At 40.9% G+C, this 21,534-nt stretch overlaps 1 protein-coding gene across 3 annotated transcripts in view; it reads left to right on the top strand.

Annotated features, from left to right (window-relative positions):
• CPSF3 (cleavage and polyadenylation specific factor 3) overlaps positions 1-18,962 on the top strand; it is a 55,828-nt gene extending 36,866 nt beyond the window's left edge. For all 3 annotated transcript variants that reach the window (XM_073336051.1, XM_073336052.1, XM_073336053.2), the window contains 7 exons: positions 1,697-1,805; positions 3,577-3,675; positions 6,037-6,131; positions 7,128-7,215; positions 13,369-13,438; positions 15,010-15,106; positions 17,383-18,962. In XM_073336051.1, the coding sequence (XP_073192152.1) occupies positions 1,697-1,805; positions 3,577-3,675; positions 6,037-6,131; positions 7,128-7,215; positions 13,369-13,438; positions 15,010-15,106; positions 17,383-17,484 (660 nt within the window). In that variant the 3' untranslated portion in view covers positions 17,485-18,962. The remainder of the gene's footprint in view (positions 1-1,696; positions 1,806-3,576; positions 3,676-6,036; positions 6,132-7,127; positions 7,216-13,368; positions 13,439-15,009; positions 15,107-17,382) is intronic.
• The last annotated feature ends 2,572 nt before the right edge of the window (positions 18,963-21,534 follow it).

The raw sequence follows: 21,534 nt of genomic DNA, 5'->3' as shown, positions 1-21,534 counted from the left end.
TAGTAGGTATTCTTGACAGTTAATGAGTCTCCAGTGTTCTAGACTCTCTCTTGCAGAATGAAGGGAGTTATGACAAAGACAACTTGATTTGATGCAATGTTAAATCTTGCAATAAAAGCTGTGAATGTTGGACTAGTTGAGAGCAACTGTGCACAAGTGACCTTACAGTGGTACATATAGAAAAATGTATTCATCAATCGGCATTTTTCATTTATTCCCCCCAAAAAATCTGTTCTAGACACTGTTCTGATAGTTTGTCCGAAATTGTCATATAATCAACTTTCTCTCTGCTGAATATAGCCTTTAATTTTTTTTAAATGTTACATCAAGATTTAAAGAATGAGTTTTTGAAAAATGAGTAAATGATATTCATTAAGCATCTGATACTACTCCCAACAAAATCAATGACAAAAATCACATAGACTTCCATGGGGCAGGATCAAGCCCTAATTGACCTCTTCCAGCCTGGTTGACCAAGTATTTGTAGACTCAGAGGTGGGTGGAGTATATAGCGTATACTCAATATGTATACTTACATTCTTTGTATGCATGCTCATCTGGAAATAATCCCCATAGCGTATGTCTACTTAAAGATTATCTGTATCATTCTAGGTATATTATTATTTTTTGGTAGTGGGTATTTATACAGAACCTCTGCACTCACACAGCACTTTAGAGATGGTTTTTTTTGAAAGGCGAGATCCTTGTCTTTTAAGAGCTTGCAATCTAAATTAGGAAAATATAGAAAGAAAATGAAGGTAATGACATATAATGTACCTTAGTTTGTACAGAGAATCTATAATAGTGAAGGTAATCTCTGGACTTCTGTATCTATGAATTCCAAGCATCCCTTTCTAGCAGGTGCAGTCCTAAAACTTGCATCATAATATACATTGTGCAGTTCTTGAAGGACATAATAGTTACCTGCAAGGGTTATGCTAAAAGTAAGAAGCTTGTTTTGTAAGAATTCAGAAGTGGAAAAGTATATATGGCTGCTGTTTAAGATGTAATTGGTGTTGAATTGTAATAAAAATACCATAGTCAGATCCTGAGAAATCTGATCCACAGGCTTCCTTGTTGTTCTGCCGGTTAGTGACACCAAACACCATAAACGGAGGAGATGAAAAATGTGTTGATAGTACTTATGATGTCACTTGCTTTGGCTGAGAAACTAGAAAGTCTGCAGCTCTGATTCTGTATGGGATCAAGAAAAGGAGTACTTGTGGCACCTTAGAGACTAACCAATTTATTTGAGCATAAGCTTTCGTGAGCTACAGCTCACTTCATCGGATGCATACTGTGGAAACTGCAGAAGACATTATATACACAGAGACAATAAAACAATACCTCCTCCCATCCCACTCTCCTGCTGGTAATAGCGTATCTAAAGTGATCACTCTCCTTACAATGTGTATGATAATCAAGTTGGGCCATTTCCAGCACAAATCCAGGTTTTCTCACCCTCTGCCCCCCCCCCCCCCCCCCAAACTCACTCTCCTGCTGGTAATAGCCCATTACCATATAACATATACCAATAGCCTATTACTAGCAGAAGAGTGAGTTGGGGGGGGGTGGCGGAGGGTGAGAAAACCTGGATTTGTGCTGGAAATGGCCATTTCAAATCTGCAGAGTTAACCTCCATCCTCCACAGCTTCAGCTTTCCCTGTAACAATTTTGATTTTTCTCTTTTCAACAGGTGATGGGGTTTTTAGCAGATAAGAAGCCAGAGCAAGGACAGCGCGTTTCAGGGATCCTGGTTAAAAGAAACTTTAACTATCACATCCTTTCTCCATGTGACCTGTCAAGTAAGTCAAGATGACATACTGTCATGTGCTCAGTAACTATTCTGAGTTTCCTGGTTTAAAGGCAAAAGATATAGAGGACCTTATATTTGATGCATTATGTTTCTACAATTTCTGTATGATCAGTACTTGGCTGACATAGATTTTTAAAGTTTTATTTAGGCTTAATGTGGGGAAAAGTTGCTTGATACGGGTTAATTACAGCAGTACAGGAATGTTTGTAATATGAAGTACCTGTCAGAGACAATTCAAACTGATAGAGAAGGCTTATGCGTAAAGAACACACATTTGCAAGCTTTCTGCCACCCTGCTGCAATGGCAGATGGTAACCTTAAGCCAGGGGTGGCCAACCTGAGCCTGAGAAGGAGCCAGAATTTACCAATATACATTGCCAAGGAGCCACAGTAATACGTCAGCAGCCCCTCATCAGCTCGCCCCCACCCCGCTCCCAGCGCCTCCCACCCACCGGCAGACCTGCCAATCAGGCCTCTCCCTCCCCACACATCGCGATCAGCTGTTTCATGGTGTGCAGGAGGCTGAGGGGGGAGGGAGAGGAGCAAGGGCATGGCAGGCTCAGAGGAGGGGATGGGAAGGGGTGAAGTGGGGGCAGGGCCTGTGGCAGAGCCAGGGGTTGAGCAGTGAGCACCCCCTGGTACATTGGAAAGTTGGCGCCTGTAGCTCCAGCCCCGGAGTCGGTGCCTAGACAAGGAGCCGCATGTTAACTTCTGACGAGCCGCACGTGGCTCCGGAGCCACAGGCTGGCCACCTCTGCCTTTACTCTTGGACTGACTCTATGTATTGAAGACAAGCATTTATTTATTTTTTGTAAGGCCTTAACCTATGCATCACTTGGTAAGCCACACATCTGTGTTTTCATTGTGTATAACTAGACAATGTTGTGAAGTTTGGGCTTGGTACGATGCAAGGAATGGTGCATAAATAGCTTTCAGAACAGCTTCTCAAACCTGAATTTGCAGAAAGTCTGAAACAAGGTTGAGACCTAGGAAGCTAACTGCTCTGTTCAGTGGGTGAAGTCTGTCACCTTCAACAATTTCACAGCTGATCGCGTTATCGGAAACATCCAACTAATATGCTTACTTGTCATTGTTGGATTTGAAGGCAGATATTAAGGCGGGGCAGTTGGGCAACTAATACCTAACATTGGTTGCTGGGGTAAGAAACAAGGAATTGAAACCCTTCCTCTGTCCCGGCCCAAAAAGGGGGAGAGAAAAAAATGCATTCCCTCCCTGGTATCAAAAACCAAAACCTCCTCCCATTCCTGTATGGGTGCCAAAAATACCATAGATGTGGGGGGTGGGCCCTGGCCAGTTGTTGAAGCAAGCTTTCCCATGACAGCTTCTAGAATGCATTTATTAGTTTTCAGAACAAAAATCTGCAGCAAATTGAAAACTTAAAATGTGCAGGGAGCATGATTTGAATTACATTTATTCTCAAAATAAATAATACAAGGAACAATATGTTTCTTGAATGGGACAGTGAGACAAGGGGACTTGTGGGAGACAGTGGGTCCCTGCTGAATAATTTACATCTAATGTGCCACATAAAATACAGGGCCTTGCCCATGCCTTAATCACAGACCCAATCTTCTTGTAAGCTGCAACTGGGTTTTTTGTTTTGTTTTTCTGTTTTCTGCCAACTGTATGAAAACTTTTGGAATCAACAATAGCCACCATTCCTCAGCACTGAAAAATCTATTTTTTTAGAAAGTAACTTTAAAAGAACTAACTTCCTTTTCTTTTTTTAATTCCTTCAGATTACACTGATTTGGCTATGAGCACTGTAACACAGACACAAGCCATTCCGTATTCTGGCCCTTTCAATCTGCTTTATTACCAGCTACAGAAACTGACAGGTGTGTGTATTTGAAAAGAGATGTTCAAGATCTGTTGTCATTTCTTTAAAGGTTTTTGTTTTGTTTTAATGCTATTCCTTCGGGAAATCTGAGTGGTAAATTCTGCTGCCCTTTTACTAACTAAGCTATTAATAATTTGTTGCAAATTTTCACAAGTTTCATTAGATTCTCACTGGCCTTGCCAGAGCTACCATAGGAGCACAAGTGGGGGATCTTTGTGGGATTCTCCTGTGTATATATAATGTAAAACAATGAGCATGAGAAAATATGGGATTCCCAAAATCCCATATTTCATTAACTGAAAAATATCCTACTGGTATTCAATTACCTGTGTTAAAATTATTCTGGTCTTCAGTTGTTTTCTAGTAGTTAAATGTCTCTATCACAAAAAGTGCCACCACAATTATCATCCCATTAGTAGTTTTAGCAGAGGCTTAGACATGCTGACTGAAGTATTCTCCTCTCGCTGCTAGAAGTTGTCTCCGAGGCTGTCTCTACACTGCAACCCAGTAGTGTGATATCCCCTACTAGTGTGCAGTGAGTATAAATAGTAATGTAACCACAGTGGCACAGGTAACGGCAGCAGAGCCACAACTGAGCCATGTTGAGTACAAACCTGCCTGAAACTGGTGGCAACCTTGCCCTGCCTCCCAGTTGCCACAACTCTCCCTCTCCCGGCTTCAGACAAGCACTGACCCACCATCCTACTGTATGGAGCCTCCTTCTGATGTGTGTGTCTGTATTTCTAGTGCTTTTTTTCTTTAACTTTGTAGGCAACATATATCTAAAAGCTTAAGGAATTTGATCCGGGGGTTCATAAGTATTTGGGAAAGAAGTGATTGGAAGCACACCTTCCCAAATTGTCAGTGAAATAGTGAGCGAATTTGAAGTCCTGCTTTTGGACACTGTTTGCTGAGACACTTACTCCAGAATAAGAAATGGGTATAAAACAAGAGCAAAGAAAATCAAATTATTTTCTTCCTGGGTATCTTAGTAAGTGTATTGTTCATCCACTGGGATAGGGTAAAAATGATAGTCGTATACTTCACCATTTACTTAGTTTCCTCTTGAAAAAGAATCAGTCAACCTTCAAGTCTAATTTTTTTTATAGAAGACAAAGATAGAAGCAGGTTGTTCATTTAATTGTAAATATTTGGGTTAAAATCATGGAAGATGTGTCTAAATCTCCTAGACTTCTTTGACAATCTCAACCTTTGTTTGTTGTATCTCACTGCATGATTTACATTCATTGAATTCTGAGGCCACTTTACTATTTGCTTGGCTACTTTACAATTCCATACATTACTTTTTACACAAGAAAATATTCATACGTGTTGTTTTCTACACAGGTTATAAGACTTGGTATTTGTGAAATCTAGCATCTTTCTAGCAGTCTTCACTAACAAGGTTAATTGTGACCAGATACTTAACACAATTAATATTAATAACAAGGGAGAAGTGCCTCAGGCCAGAATAGGAAAAGAACAGGTTATAGAATACTCAGACAAGTTAGATGTATTCAGGTTGGCAAGGCTTGATGAAATTCATCCAATAGTGAAGAACTAGCCAGCCCAATCTCTGAACCATTAGTGATTTTCTTTGAAAACTCATGGAGGATGGGTGAAGTCTCAGAGGACTGGAGAAAACAGTAGCTATATTGAAAAAGGAAGACCCAGAGAATCACAGACCAGTCAGCCTAGCTTTGATACGTGGAAAAATACTGGAAGAAATTATTGACCAATCAGTTAGTTCAGACCTAGAGGATAAGACAAGTAATAGTGCTCCCTCCCTAGTGCTCCCTCCCTAGTAATAGCTACACCCCTCGTGGAGGTGGGGTTTTTTTGAGTGCTGGGAGAGGTAGCTCCACATCAGAATATCCTGTAGCCCAGTGGATAGGGCACACACCTGAGAGGTGGGAGATCAGAGTTCAAATCTCTTCTCCTCTTCAGGTGAAGGAGGGACTTTGAACCAGTTATGAGGGAGGTGGCATCACCATACCTACTTTCTTTGTGAATTTAGCCCTAAGCTGCTTTTTTCTACTGATGTGCTTTAGTTAATGCACTGCACTATTAAAACATATCAAATAGAACAGCTAATATGGCCAGTGTTACACACTAAAAAGCCAAAAAAGTGTCACTGAGTATGTGGAGGAGTATATGTTCGAGGGGAAAGAAATGGATTGCATATATATGGCCCACACACTCTAAAACAGAGAACCCCACTGAAATAAAAGGGTTTTCAATCCTTCAGTGTTTGTTTAAACCAGATATATTTTCCTGTGCCAATATAGGTATTCTGTTTTATAATATTTTTTTTTGCTATGTAATTTGCTCTCATTAACCAATTTTTGCTACATTGTAGGTGATGTAGAGGAAATTGAAATCCAGCAAAAGCCAGCCTTGAAGGTTTTCAAAAATATTACTGTGATCCAGGAACCTGGCATGGTGGTACTTGAGGTAAGTGTGAAAATGGGGAGAGAGAAATATTCCATTCCTTGTTTTGTAGAAACCAATGTAATGGACAGTGGCTTTTGCGCTGAGTTAAATGAGAGATCATTAAGTTATTTATGCTGAGTATCGAGTTAAAGGTGTAAGGTCACTGGTAAAGTTTCCTTGAGTGGTCATCTTACTCTGATATGTGTCATTTTATTTAACCTTTTAAAATGTTTATTTTACTTCTTCACTGCAGTTAGATACCCCAGGAGGTTTGATGTGTAAGCATCACTGTTCATGCCACTAGTATTAGAGATGTTTCAGAGTAGCAGCCGTGTTAGTCTGTATTCGCAAAAAGAAAAGGAGTACTAGTGGCACCTTAGAGACTAACCAATTTATTTGAGCATAAGCTTTTGTAAACTACAGCTCACTTCATCGGATGCATTCAGTGGACTCTATTTTCTAAGGTGCCACTAGTACTCCTTTTCTTTTTTAGTATTAGAGAGAAACTTTACTAACACCTTTCTGAGGAGGCAATTGCCTATCAGTGCTAGTCATTAACTGGCACTGTAGAAATGCTTTAAAAGTAATAGAGCAATTCTGTAGTGGTCCAAATTTCAGGCCCTGTGCCATTTTCTCCCTGGCAAACAGTAGTTGAAAATAATGCCAAGACTATGTTCATTTGCTGAAGAAGCGTCTCAGATCGTTTGATAGTAATCCCTCTAGAGTGTCCAAAGAGAATGAAAAACAAAGGAGAAGAAGCCTCTGGAATCTGAGAATGTGTCATGGTGGGGAATGGAGAACTTCTAGGTGACTCCATTTTCAATTCACAAAGTCATATTTGTTTTAAAATTAATATAGTGCAAAATGTATCCAAAGCTATTGAAGTTAGTCTCTTCAGCGCAAATCAGAGTATAGAGTCAAGAGAATTTCATGGCTGTTATGACATTTTTATGTTCTATTATTCATTCGGTCCAGATTATGCTGTTGCCAGAGTATTATTATTAATTTTTTTTTCAGTGGGTGGCAAATCCTGCTAATGATATGTATGCAGACACTGTAACAACAGTGATCCTGGAAGTTCAGTCAAATCCCAAAATACAGAAAGGTATTAAATTTAATTTGTGTATATTTAATTGTAGCATACTCCTTAGCATCTCTCTGTTGAGACTCTTAGCAGACTTTTTACATTATGATAAATTTATTTTCATTATGAAGCAAAATGCTTATTAATGGGCAAACAGACTTGCTGTTTAAAAACAAAACTGATTTGATTTGTATTGTTGGTTAATTGGATTCTTTTATATGTAAATGGCAACTTGTGCGTTAATGTATGGAAAAATTACAGCCATATTATTACAGAACAGATGAAGTGGTTTACACGTTGTCAAGGTTCCTCCCCCACTCTGAACTCTAGGGTACAGATGTAGGGACCTGCATGAAAACCTCCTAAGCTTACTTTTATCAGCTTAGGTTAAAACTTCCCCAAGGTACAAATTAATTTTATCTTTTGTCCTTGGAATAACCACTGCCACCACCAAACTCTAACTGGGTTTACTGGGAAACGTAGTTTGGACACGTCTTTCCCCACAAAATCCTCCCAACCCTTGCACCCCACTTCCTGGGAAAGGTTTGGTAAAAATCCTCACCAATTTGCATAGGTGACCACAGACCCAAACCCTTGGATCTGAGAACAATGAAAAAACATTCAGTTTTCTTACAAGAAGACTTTTAATAGAAATAGAAGTAAATAGGAGTAAAGGAATCACCCCTGTAAAATCAGGATGGTAGGTACCTTACGGGGTAATTAGATTCAAAACATAGAGAATCCCTCTAGGCAAAGCCTTAAGTTACAAAAAAGACACACAGACAGAAATAGTCATTCTATTCAGCACAATTCTTTTCTCAGCCATTTAAAGAAATCATAATCTAACGCATACCTAGCTAGATTACTTACTAAAAGTTCTAAGACTCCATTCCTGTTCTATCTTCGGCAAAGCAGCGTACCGACAGAGAGACACAGACCCTTTGTTTCTCTCCCTCCTCCCAGCTTTTGAAAGTATCTTGTCTCCTCATTGGTCATTTTGTTCAGGTGCCAGCGAGGTTACCTTTAGCTTCTTAACCCTTTACAGGTGAGAGGATTTTTCCTCTGGCCAGGAGGGATTTTAAAGGGGTTTACCCTTCCCTTTACATTTATGACACACCTACAAAGCTAAAAGAAAGTAAAATTTTACATTGTAAGTGATTCACGATACCACATCTAAATATTTATTTTAGCCTCTCATTTGAAAGGCCTGTTTAGAAGTGGACCGCATCACGAGTAGCATTTTTCTGTCAATATGAAGAAATCTACATATGTTAATAATGCAATATTTGTATTTTGCCGAGTTTTAGATATATACCCATTGACATCAGTAATCAAATAGCATTACTAGGTCATAACAAAATTATTTATCAGATGCTGGATGTGAAGTTGCTGACTAGTTCAAGTAACAAAGCAACTTTGCTGGGACTAATAGTGGTGGTGTCTTATGACTAATTCATGTATTTTACTGTATTAATGAACTGGAACAGGGGCTGCATGATGGATTGAAATGTACTGGTGAAGTTGTTTTCAGTTAGTAGAAAGTATGAAGAATGGTGTGACACTCCAAGAGGATGAACATTTAGGGAGACTGTGCAGCATGATGGCAGTAGAAATTAAAAGGTGGATAAATAACAATAATGCACATTGGCAAAAATAGTCTAAAAGTTCTCATATCCTCTATGGTCTGTACCGTATACTCTTTGCCAATACATACCTTTATGCTTGGAACACATACAGTCTTCTTCATGTTAAGGGCCAAATCAAATTCTGCCTTCATATGCTCTTGCTCATCTATGAAAATTGATGAGAGCTGTGTGTGTATCTGAGAGCAGGATCTGGTCCCCAATTTTGGACATGGTCACGTAATTCGGACCAAAATTTTGGTCCTTGGGGAAGGAGGAAATGTACAGAATGTAATATTTACAACATTCCTATGTGTAGGTTTTTGGTTTGTTTTTTAAATGAATAGATGCTATTCTGTTTTACCGCAAGCATTTCCTGCTGTACTTGCAGCCTATTATAGTGAGGTGCCAGCACTGGTCTAGTTAAGGTTAAAACGAGCTTTCTTTTTTCTTATCAGTGTTTTTTTTCGCACAGGTAGGGTTGCAATCATCACACTGGGATCTCAGACACTTAAGAGTTACCTCAACAGAGGGCATGCCACCTACTAGCCCCTTAGAGGAATTCAAATTACAACCTCATTAGTCAAAAAGTTTGGTTCTCCAGTTAGGTATTCACAAGCACATGTAAGCCATATCTACACTACACGCTTTGGTCGACACAAGTTATGTCTGCAGAAAGCTGCCGTGGTTAGTATATTGCTTGTGCACGTGCACACTTAGCTCCTTGTGTTGATGCTGTGTGCCAGTGGGTAGGTATCCCACTGTGCAACCCACCACCATCCAGTTCACTGTCTTTTGGGAAGTTTTGGCAATGCATGGTGGGGCAGAAACAAATCACACAGAGGTGACTGAGAGCAAGGGGGAAACTTCCCAGAGTTCAAGTGTCTCCATCCCATAATTTCATCTATATATCCCATAATTTTCATGCCTTGTTTAAAAATCCCACAAACCCATGCAGTCTTTGCTGTCTGCCTACTCTGGCAGAAGCATGGAACCTGCACAGCTCTACACTATTGTCCTGAGCATTGCAAGCACAGGATGCATGATTGCAGAGCCATAAGAACTGTATCACCCGGGAATATGATGATTTTCTGGAAGATGATGATTGCTGTGGGACATAGCAAGAACCAATTCCAGGTTGTTGATGGCATTTGTAAAGCAGCTGCAGATGGTGAAGCGCCACTTCTGGGCCCAAGAAACAAGCACTGACTGGTGGGATTGTCTCCTAATGCAGGCTTGGGATGATGAGCAGTGACTGCAGAACTTTCGGATGTGCAAGGCCAGGTTTTTTTTCGAGTGCTTGTTCATATCGATTCCATTCTAGGTGTGCGCACACCCACGGGCGCGGCCATCAGAGATTTTTGTCTTAGCGGTACCCGTAGGGCCGGCTCTGGCATCCTCTAGCGTGCCACGCTCATGCCGGGTATAACAGGCGCTGCTGGCCCATGTCCCCTCAGTTCCTTCTTACCCCCCGGGGTGGTCAGTCGGAGTGCCTCTCTTGCTTGACAAGAGCTAGCAGTTTTCTTCCCTTGGACTTTGTGCCTTTCAGCCTCTTGTACATGATTGATAGTGTTAAGAAGTTGTTAAGTAGTTCTTAAATGTTAGTTAGTTAGTTAATAGTTAGGGTCCCAGTGGGGACTTTGCCCCAGAGCAGGGCATGCCCCAGGCTCCCAGGTTTAAGCCCTACTCGGACTGCAGCTGGCCTATGCCTGTGAGTGACTGCCATAACAGCTGCCTTAAGTGCTTGGAGGAGTCACACATTAAGGAGCGTTGCCGGATCTGCAGGAACTTTTGGCCCTGTACCCAAAAGGGAGAGGGATATTCACCTCAGGGCTCTCCTGATGGAGTCCGCCCTCCACCTGGCTTCCGAGCCGTCTACGCAGGCTGCACCGAGCACCTCTGCCTCCGTGCGCAGTGCGCCACCGGCACCAGCCTCTTCCCGACACAGTTCACCATCACCGGTACCGAAAATGAGGGCTAAGAAGCACTCTCTGGCACCAAGCAAGAAGGCCCAGGGTCATCCAGCAAAGGACCTGGGCCTGCCTGCAAGCCTTCGCCAGAGCTATAAAAGCATGCCTCCATGGCTGGAGCTCTTAGCCCCTTTAAAGGTCCGCCACTGACTCCAGGGAGCAGTTTGGGGCCCGCAACTCTGCCTGCACCGTTATCATCCCAAGCCCAGGCGCAGAGAGAGCATGTCTCCACCTGCCCCTATGATGTCTTCGGTGCCGCAGGAACAAGCTAAGGCTCCCCAAGAGGGCAAGCCCGCCGTTAGGCCCCTGAGGAGGCGGGGGAGCACCACCAGTTACCAGACAAGAAACAGTGATCCCGAGGCAGGTCCCAATCTCGTCCGTTGGTGTCCCAATCTCATTGTCGATCACCCAGACCCTCCTCCCTGTCTCCTCGGCGCTACTTTCCAGCATGGGGACGACGCTTCCCACGCTATGACTGGCATTGCTCACCTTCTTGCTGATCTACCTCTAGACGTAGTCTAGAGACAGGAAGGGGAGGGTGAGCTAGAAATGGTGGAGGTGGGGAACTTGTTATATATTGCAGGGGATTATGGGTGAGAGGACACACACACACACACACACACGGTGGAGGTGGGGAACTTGCTATATATTGCGGGGGACTATGGGTGAGAGGAGACACACACACACACACACCAGTCTTCCCTCACATGGCTAAAGTTCCTATAATCACCATGTAATAAAACTGCCAAGTACTTGGGATATAGACCATGTCTGAGATTTCTCTCACCAGCTGTGCTAGCAACTACGCACTCCCAACATTTCACCAACCATTATCCCCATTCCACTACAACAAAGTGGGGAGGGGGAGGGACATGTAGGAATCACAAAGCAACCATGCACCCTGGTGGAAACAACAGTGGACTGGGACTCAAAAAACCTAGACTCTGTTTTTGGCTCTGCCATTGGCCTGTGGGATTACGTTGGCCAAGTCACTTTGCCTCACTTTCCCTATCAGTACAATGCAGATAATAATATTTCCCTTCTGAAAATCTACCAAGGAAAAGTGCTGTATTAAAGTTAGGTGGTGGTATTATTTCCTGGCCCCAGTAGCCTCTGAACTGCAAATGTCCATGATAATTACAACTGCCTAAATCACCATTAAGTCCTACCAACAACATTTCTCTTTCTGTTTGTCATAAATATAAAGGGAAGAGTAAACCCCTTTAAAATCCCTCCTGGCCAGAGAAAAAATCCTCTCACCTGTAAAGGGTTAAGAACCTAAAGGTAACCTTGCTGGCACCTGACCAAAATGACCAATGAGGAGACAAGATACTTTCAAAAGCTTCATCAGCGCACAGTGAAGGTTGCCCCATGGTAGCTCAGGGTCTTCCAGAACGTCAAGTTCAGCAAAACCCAAACTTGTGAAAACCAGGAAATACAGACAAACTAAAAGCCCACACTCCTAACACTGCCCTCTTTGAGCAATGCCCCAGTATAACCTTAAAACATACTTGCACTCTGCATTTGCACTGTACTGAACAGGAGCTTCCTACACCCACTGCAGCCTACGCCCCAGAAAGGAAATCCCATCTGCTAACTTTTACAAACCCTACAGCTCCTTTTACAAACCTATCACCTTATGCACCAATGTCATCTAACACTACACTTTCACTTACTCTTCATTAAACTCACAGACAGCACTCATCTCCCACTTAACTGTTGACAATCCCCATGGCAAGAAGACTCCTGTGCCTTGTAGTGACAGCCTACGCAACACTGCTGAAATATACATACTGGATCTGTCCAGAGATACACTCACTTCTTTCCTTTAATCACACACACACACACAGGGGTCAAGGAGAGAAAGGAGCTCATATACACTCGCAGCAGGGCACAGTCCCACAGATTGCTTAGGACCACAATCACAACTCATTTCAAGTTGTTCCAACTAATTCCTCTCTCATTCAATGTAACTACACCTAACACAGTGAATGCAGCTAGATTACATGCAGATAATTCCTAGTGGTTAACTCTGTATTTCCTGGTTTTCACAGGAAAAAAAAAGTTTCAGTTTTGCTGCGCTTAATAAGATACTAGAAGGGCAATCTAAACTGAGCTAAAGAAGTTTTTGCCATTTAAGAGAGTGAAGTATTGTCCGAATTTATGAAACCAGAAAGCAAAGCAGATTATAAACAGAAGTGAAACTCTTGTCATTACCCAACTGAATAAAATGTAAAAATTAAACAAACACCATAAATTGTGAAAAATAAATAGAAATAAGTAAAAATTAGACTTGTAAAACTCTTCCTGTTTGAATAGCCTGGTGAATTTAGTAACAGAAGTGAAGGAACTTGTTTCAAATATGGTCTTTAAGCTCTTCCTTTAAAATGCAACTTTTTTCTTAGTATTTCATGAAACATTTTTGTTTTCAATTATAAATTTCCATAAAGAAAACTATGCAGACTTTTAGCAACTATGACTTGTAAATTAACTATATTGTAATAGTAAACATTTGCAAGAGGAAAATACAACACAAGCAAATGTCAATGAAAACCTAATGCTGACTTCTTAACTTTTTTCAGCTGCAGTGCATAAGATTTCAAAAAAAGTAGATATGGATGTATTTAGCAAAAGGATGGAGATCATGCTTCAGTAAGTTGGCTTGTCATATTATTCATAAGCAAAACTGGTCAGTTAGAAACACTATTTGTTTGTCATGCAAATGTGGTGATTTTAGCATAATTTATATGGCCACTAAATATATGGCCTATAAAGAAACACAGTTCTCGCCTACATTTTGCCCATTTCGTTGTTTGCATGTATAGTAATTCAGAAAAGGCTGCAGAGATTTATATCAGTTTCATTTCTGTGAAGCTCAGTAATTAAGTAAACCAAAGGATAAAAGGTAATAAATCCTGCAATATCTTGAGAGACTGTTTCAGGATATCTTTTTCTGATCATTTAAATTTTTTGAACCAAGGGCGTGATTTTTTTTGTTCTAGAGATGCTGAGAATCTGTACTTCCCATTGACTTCAATGAGAGCTGTAGGTACTCAGCACCCCTGAAAATCAAGCCATCACTGTCACAGTTTTAGGGTAACTGCATTCCCTCTGTATTCCCCATCGGTGGTCCATTTCAGAACTGCCCAGGCAGGTCTCCCGCTGTTGCCTGTGTCTGGGAAGGGGGACACTTGTCCTACTCCCTTCTGCCTGGGGTTTAAGGCTGCACAGTGCTCTGCTTGACACTGATATCCCAGCAAGCCAGTATGCCTAAAGGCTAGCTCCTGGGCTCCCTCTCTGAGGACTATGAACAGTGTATTGCCAGCATTTACAAAGTAATACACAGTTCTTTCTGAGTTAGCATGTTTATTCTTAAGCTAAAAACATTACAGAGAAAACATAAAAACAATAAAAGTTCCTATACACAGGCTAAAATCTTACCAGAAGTCACCCATCAGTCTTTCCAACCCTTTTGCAAGGGTTGGGACCCCTTTGGACAGAAGGTCCTGTCTGTTTGCTGGATCAGAAAGAACGCCTTGGTCAGTTTTTAAATGCAGCCTTTTTCTGTGAAAAGCTCTTTCTTTGCCCGTTGGTCTCTGGGAAACCCATTGTGAACCAGTATATGCAAGACTCCCCAGGGGGAGGGTTGATTTGGGGGGTATTTACAACCTGAGTAATTCACCTTAACCCCACCCCTCCCCACTGGTTTTGGTTCCTGAAGGAGCTGTGATAACCCTCCCACTGGAGTTGCATACAATACTTGTCCCACAGTGATACATCAACTTAATGCAATATGGTCCCAAAGATATTGCATGGAATTGCAATATCCATCACAATCACTTCTTACTAACATACTGTATTTTGAAATCCTGTAATATCTATATTTTTCGTAGACTTGCCTTGACATTTATTCTCTCTGTTACATAGAAGCTTGGGGCGGGGGGAAGGAAGCTGCAGTTGCTGAAGTCAGTGTGACTTTTGGCCCTGACTTACTAACAGATTTTTTTCAGTAAAATCCTTAAAGTTGTTTAAAAATCCACTTTAATAATAACTGAGGTCAGTATTTGTCATCTATAATTTTAAAGTTAAATTAACCCAGTCAGTGACTGAAACCAGATACTGTGCTAACAGAATCTGTCTGGAATCCAAAGATAATTTAAAAAAGAGAGAAAAACTAGTTTGCCATTTGGCTATGTTTTTACAATTATAGGCCTTTGTTTTAGGGACATGTTTGGAGAGGACTGTGTTAGTGCAAAAGATGGCTTTGTTCTAAGTGTCACAGTGGATGGAAAGACTGCAAATATTTCATTGGACACACGGGTATGTATAGTTAAATTCACTGATATTATTTGAATTGTGCTCTAGGAGCAAATAGGCAAAATAAGACAAAATATCTGTCTCATGGGCTCTAAAGTCTGATGTATAATGGTGATGATCCCTGGAATATTGTGCATCACTTGCTAGGGGACATATTTTGGTACACAGCATCACAACAGATTAAGCCTATTCAGAAATCTTTCAGAGAAAAAACTAACATCGATTCTTCTGCTTTTGAAAGAGAAACTTTCAATATTTTCCTTTGTAGCAACTGTACTTTCTATAAGTAAAATTGCAATTAAATAAAAATTTATAAAAACAGAGTAGGGATGGTAGAGATAGAATAACTGATATAACTTACTGATTTAGAAATTTTAGACTCTTAAAATTTAGACAGGTCTGAATAAAGGCAAACAATCATCTAGTAGGCAAATGTGCCAAGCAAATCAGATTTGCCTATCTTGATCCTGAGTAACTAAATCCAAAATCTGCAATGCCCACAGAGAGAGTGAAGTATCTTATCTATTTATCAGTTAGATTAAGGAGTAAAGCTGAAATGTATTGAAACTTGGTTTTAGGAAGATGATGTACGTCTGATGATTAGAACAATGCGGTGATGACATAAATGGTTAATATCTCCAGTGTTCTAATCTAGTGGTCCCCCGACATGGATTAGGACCCCATTGTACTGGATGCTGTACAAACACAGAACAAAAAGATGGTCCCTGCCCCAGATTGTTTAGACCATGTAGAAGAGAGAAAAGTACCAGAAGCCTAAAGAGAAACTTGTACTGCTTAATCAAAATATATTTTAGTATTATATTTTATATCATTTATACTGGTGTACACACTACTGACTTCAGCGGCATGTTACCAGGCCAGGTGTACTCTGGAAACTTGTGCCAGTACAGTAATGTTGGTGAGAGGTGTGATTTCCCTCCCTCCCTCCCCGTTTCTATACTGTCAAAAGCCCTAGTGTTGACACAGTTATGTTGGCAAAAAAGTGCTTTTGACAGTATATCTTATTTCACGCACTGAACCAGTATAAACTATGCCAGCCAAAGCACTCTTTTGCCAGTATAAGTTACATCTACACTAGAAGGATTTGCCAGTATAGTTATATACTCTCCATAGTCTCTCCTTTGTGCCTGAACTAAAAGTGCCTGAGTGATTCACCTTAATCAACACTAAGACACTAAGAAACCATAAAGAAATGGATAATTGCCAAAAGGTTCTATTTTAAAAAGCAGGGATTTTTTAAAAAAACACACTAAATGTTAAGTACGGTTGGTTCAGATTTGTGCACAATGAATCATAGCATTTGGTTTTTGCATCTTGGTTTAGTGGAGCACAGGGATGTTGCTCGGCTGATGGTTTTGGCTCAAGGTTACACTTTGTTGTAGAAGGGGGATCATCCAAGCCTCATTTTCATCTGCTTTTAAGGTGGAGCCTTTGTTTGCCCTCGTGGCTGGGGTGCCTGTCCCGAAAGGAGACAAGAGTGGAAGGGAGTAAATAGTGTCTTCCAGACTAAAAGAGCCACAAGACGCACCAAAAATATAAATCCTTGTTTGCTGCCATTTGTTTGTTAGTTACATGAGTCAAAGAGCTACTACTGTCAGTGGGCTTCTCTATGTGGGTGAATTGGCAAGTTTCAAGTAGACATAGATGTTTTGCCTCTCAATAAAAAAATGAATTGCTTTAATGAGTAAACAGGGCACTGGATTTTATTTTGAAATAAACTTTATTTTCTGAGTGTCCAGGTGACCATGAGTGGGTTAAAATTGAATTATTTACAGCAGAGGTGTTGATTGGCACTCTATATTTATTCCTAGCTTCTACCTAAAATAATTTAGTAAAGTGCAGATGAGGTCACAGATTAAGTTAAAAACTTTGGGGTGCCACTTGATGGACTAGGACTTGATTTTGAACCAAATCTAGTTCACAAAACTAGACTTACTATTCAGTAATTCCAAAATTAATGACTAATCAAGCACAAACTTGTATCTAGTTTTGTTGTTTCTCAGCAAGACTGATGTAAATCTTTTGCTGAACTATCTTATGTGTAGGCAAACTGCTTAAAAGACAGCAATGCAGCTGAAATCTCTTGATAATTTTCATTACAATTTGCTTCCCCACTGTAGGAAATGTTTTATTGCTGCTTAGACTGTTATCTACTATGCCTTCTCCTAATTGACTTTACTTACAATTTTTTTTAAAAAAGGTAAATTTACAGGGCTTTTTTATTCTGACTCCTTGATTATACACATCTCTCCTTCCAGACTGCTGAATGTGAGCCAGGAAATGAAGATGATGAATCCCTTCGGGAAATGGTGGAGTTGGCTGCCCAGAGACTCTATGATGCCCTCAGCCCAGTACATTGACCTGACTGACCAGTATATATCTAGGAAACACAAGAACAACCTTTTTAATACTTGATTCAATTTCTCAATTTTCATTAAAAAACAGAACAAAACTTGCCTTTAGTAAGCCATATGTACTTATTCCCTGACCACAAAACTGCTTAGTTCTCATTACAAGTAACAGATAGACAATCTGTTATAGCAACTCAATTTATGTGTAATGTACATAATGAGTGAATATATGTACAAATGAACCCATTAATAGGACTTACGCACATAAGAGGAGAAATTTCTTACCCTGATATGCTGTAGTAGACAATCTAAAATGATGATAAAAAATGGGAGGAATCTTATATTTTCAAGGTGTGCTGACCTGTTGGAGGAGGAGTTGGGTTTTCTGCTCCCCTATATATATATAATATAGGGTTTTCTGCTCCCCTATATATTTTATACAGAGAGTTGTCTTTTTATTTTTTCTTGCTGTTTTTTATGGTAATAGTATAGTGACTAATAAACACACCTCTTGCAGTTATCTGTACTAAATTATCATTTACCCTTAAAATGAGAAAGTAAGGTGAAGATCTGAATAGTAAAGGCTTTTTCAACTAAAATGAGAAATCACAATAGATTCCACACAAACCAAGGATAACTAAGTGTTGAGCATCCACAGCCCCTGTTGATTTCAGCTGGAGTTGTGTGGTTACCTGGAACTTCTACAAGTCAGGCTTTTAGGCCCCAATTCAGTAAAGCACTTGAGTCTGAGGGAAGATAAGTGGGTTAAGTCCATGCTTAAGTTCTTAGCAGAATTAAAGCCTAGAAGACTACATGGTGGAAGCAATGAAACTGACCATAAGGAAGAGGCTGTCAAATACACAAAATAAACTATGAGAGAGATCATTTTAGCCTATCACCATCCATTACAATAGTCTCAGGTGTTAATATTGGCCCAGTTCTGCAGTTCACTGCATGTAGGCACACCAGTGTGCCGGCACAAAGCCCCATTCAAGTCAATATAACTGTAGTTGCAGAGTGGCAGCTACACATAGTGAGTTGTGGGACTGGAGGCCTAAAGTGGGGGAACAAAATTTCTATAGAAATGTGATTTTTAAGTCTGCATTTTTAAATCACACTAAAAAATGTTCAGGGAAAGTGTGGGGTTCCTAACAGAAGAATATAAAGGTATCTTTGCATCATTCACAAGAAATGTGCTTCTTTTTTTTTTCCCAGAGTCGGTTAAAGTGGCATCAGATAATTCTCAGTAGTAATATCAACGAAGAACATTTATGTGTTAGCATCTCTCTCTCAAAATAATTGGTTGTCCCCAACCAATTATGTAAGGATAAAAAACTATTCATAAAGAAATACTGATAAATGCAGTTAGCATTTTTTTTCAAAAAAGAAAACCTCTCTGTGAAATGTTCTTGTTTTTAAAATGATACTGTCAAGGATTTCAGATACAACATCTGTTTTGCATTAAATGTTTATAATCTGGTGGGAAATAGCCTCTAATCTATTTTTACACTCTCTTTTACTATCTATAATTTTTCTATGGTGCCCATCACTGTAGTATTAAAGTCATAGAGAATTTTTTTTAATATAGCCTCTGTGACAGTGTTAATATTGTTTGGCTACTGCAAAGTGAGGAAAAAGTTAATTATTCCCAAGAGCTGTGTTGACTGTATGAATAACACTTCTATCTTAAGCAGCAAATACAAGAGTTTGTCATGCTGGTTTGTTTCATAAAAACTTCAAGAGGAAATCACAGTTTATTCAGTTGAAAAGAGGAGAATCATCTCTGAGTAGAATGCTGTTTTCATGACCAAAAGAAATTAAAATGGTCTAAAGTATCTGAAATTGTCCTTTTGTATTTAATCATTTAAGTATTTCAGGATATTGGTTTTCAAACTGGTTCATGGAATGCTTCCTGGTGCTTAGCACAGTTGCTTCTGCCGCATTGGAAAAACATTTCTCAATCTTCAAGCAGTAACATTTCCTGCAAATTGTGGTCATGTCTAAGACTCCCTTAGGATTTCCCGAGAAGAGAGGCTGTATTTCCTCTCCCATAGCAAAGGACTTTAAATAAAAATAAACAGCTGAGATCCAAAATGGTCTGGGGATGTAACTAAGCAACTTCCTACCAACTCATTGCATTAAATAGGTTATTTTTAGTGGTAGGCAGGGAAAGGTTAAGTGATACTTTGCCTGAGTTTGAGTCACTGTACGAATCTGGCAAATTCTGAGGTCATTCTATAACCTGTATAATACAGGACATCAAAGTAGATGATCACAATTGTCCCTTCAGGCCTTGGAATCTGAATATGAAGAACCTCTTCTGTATAGGTGAGTACGTGTTGTTTCAGCTGTGCATCCCTAAATTTGTGAGCCCTCAACAAGAAGGATTTGCACAAGCACTCATCAGGGATGTGGTTCTCCCCCAGCAGGAAAAGGTATCTGCGAAGGCTATCAGCTGGAGGATGAGTCCATCACAGCTTGCGCAGGGCTTAAACCTTTAAGATTTAGAGTCTGCAATGGTGGCTGGTGCCGCACTCTGATGTGCAGGGTGGAGAATCTCCTGGTTTTTTTCTGAAACAGCCAAATTACAGAATTAATCAAAGATAAAAGGGTAAAAGCAAAGAAGTATATCTCAAACTGTTTATAAAAGATGAGTTTACAGCCAAGAGAAAGATAGCTGATTCTACAGGGACGAGATTCAATGTTGCTGGTATGGGTACTAATAAGGAACTGAAGCAGGGTCATGGCTGAGCCTTTGCACGGACGCATAAGGAGGCACAGGGCGGCTGCATGGCCTCAATGTAACTGCTATTCAAAAATGTGTTAATGTGTGTATTTTTGCTATCAGAATTGGGCTGCATGCCCAAAGTCCTGTTCAATATTTTCACTAATGACTTTGATAATGGGGTGGTGAATACACTTATAAAAGTGGCAGAGGACACCAAGCTGGAAAGGGTTGAAAGCATGTTGCAGGACAGGATTAGAATTCAAAAGACTTTGACAAATTAGAGAATCGCTCTGAATTCAACAAGATGAAATTCAATAAAGACAAGTGCAAAGTACTACATTTAGGGGGGAAAAAACAAATGCACATTAAAAAATGGAGACTAACCGGCTAAGCAGCAGTACTGTTGAAAAGGATGAGGGGGGTTATAGTGGATCACAAATTGAACATGAGTCAACAATATGCTGAAGTTGCAAAAAAGGCTAATACCATGTGCGGTGAGTGCATTAACAGGATTGTTGTATGTAAGATTCTGCAGGTAACTGTCCTGCACTACGCAGCACTGGTGAGGTCACATCTGGACCACTGTGTCTTCAAGCATGTTAAATAAAGGCTGTTATAAAGAGGCCAGTGATCATTTGTTCTCCATGCTTACAGAAGGTAGGACAAGAAGTAAGGGGCTTAACCTACAGGAACAGAGATTTAGGTGGGCTATTAGGAAAAACTTGCTAACTATAAGGGTAGTTAAGCTCTGCAATAGGTTTCCAAGGGAGGTTGTGGAGTCTCCCTTATTGGAGGACTTTTAAGACCAAGTTAGAGGAACAGCTGCCAGAGACATCTGGTCACCCTAGTCTAGGTTTACGTGGTACTCCTTCAGTGCAGGGGGCTAGACTGGATGACCGTGCAAGGTCCCTTCCAATCCTACATGTCTGTCAGTCTGTGTAATGCAAACTCGTCCCTGAAGGGTTTCTAATCCACCCCCCCCCCCCCCGCAACCCTGTCGCAGGTAGAAAGAGCATCTTCGCCTGGGAAGCCATCGGCAGTGCAACAGGCCGTGAAAAGGGCTCATGAGCATTGTTTCCCCTGTGGGTGCAAACGCCAAGCAAGGGGCGGCTGGCAGCAGGAATCCCTGGCACTGCACCCAGCCCTGGGAGGGGGAGGCAGGGGCGATGCCTGGGCTCACCTGGGGGGCTGGGGCCCGGGCCTAGCTGCGCGCCACAGCGGCTGCCCCTTGGGGGGCGGGTCCCCCCCGTGAGAGGAACGGGTGCCGCCAAGGCGGGCGGTTGGGGCGGGACGGGCGCGGCCCTGGGAGGGCGGTGAGGGGCCGGCGGGAC

This window comes from Lepidochelys kempii, chromosome 3 (assembly GCF_965140285.1).
Source record: "Lepidochelys kempii isolate rLepKem1 chromosome 3, rLepKem1.hap1, whole genome shotgun sequence".
Taxonomy (NCBI): domain Eukaryota; kingdom Metazoa; phylum Chordata; order Testudines; family Cheloniidae; genus Lepidochelys; species Lepidochelys kempii.
This window is presented reverse-complemented; position numbering and strand designations above follow the sequence as displayed.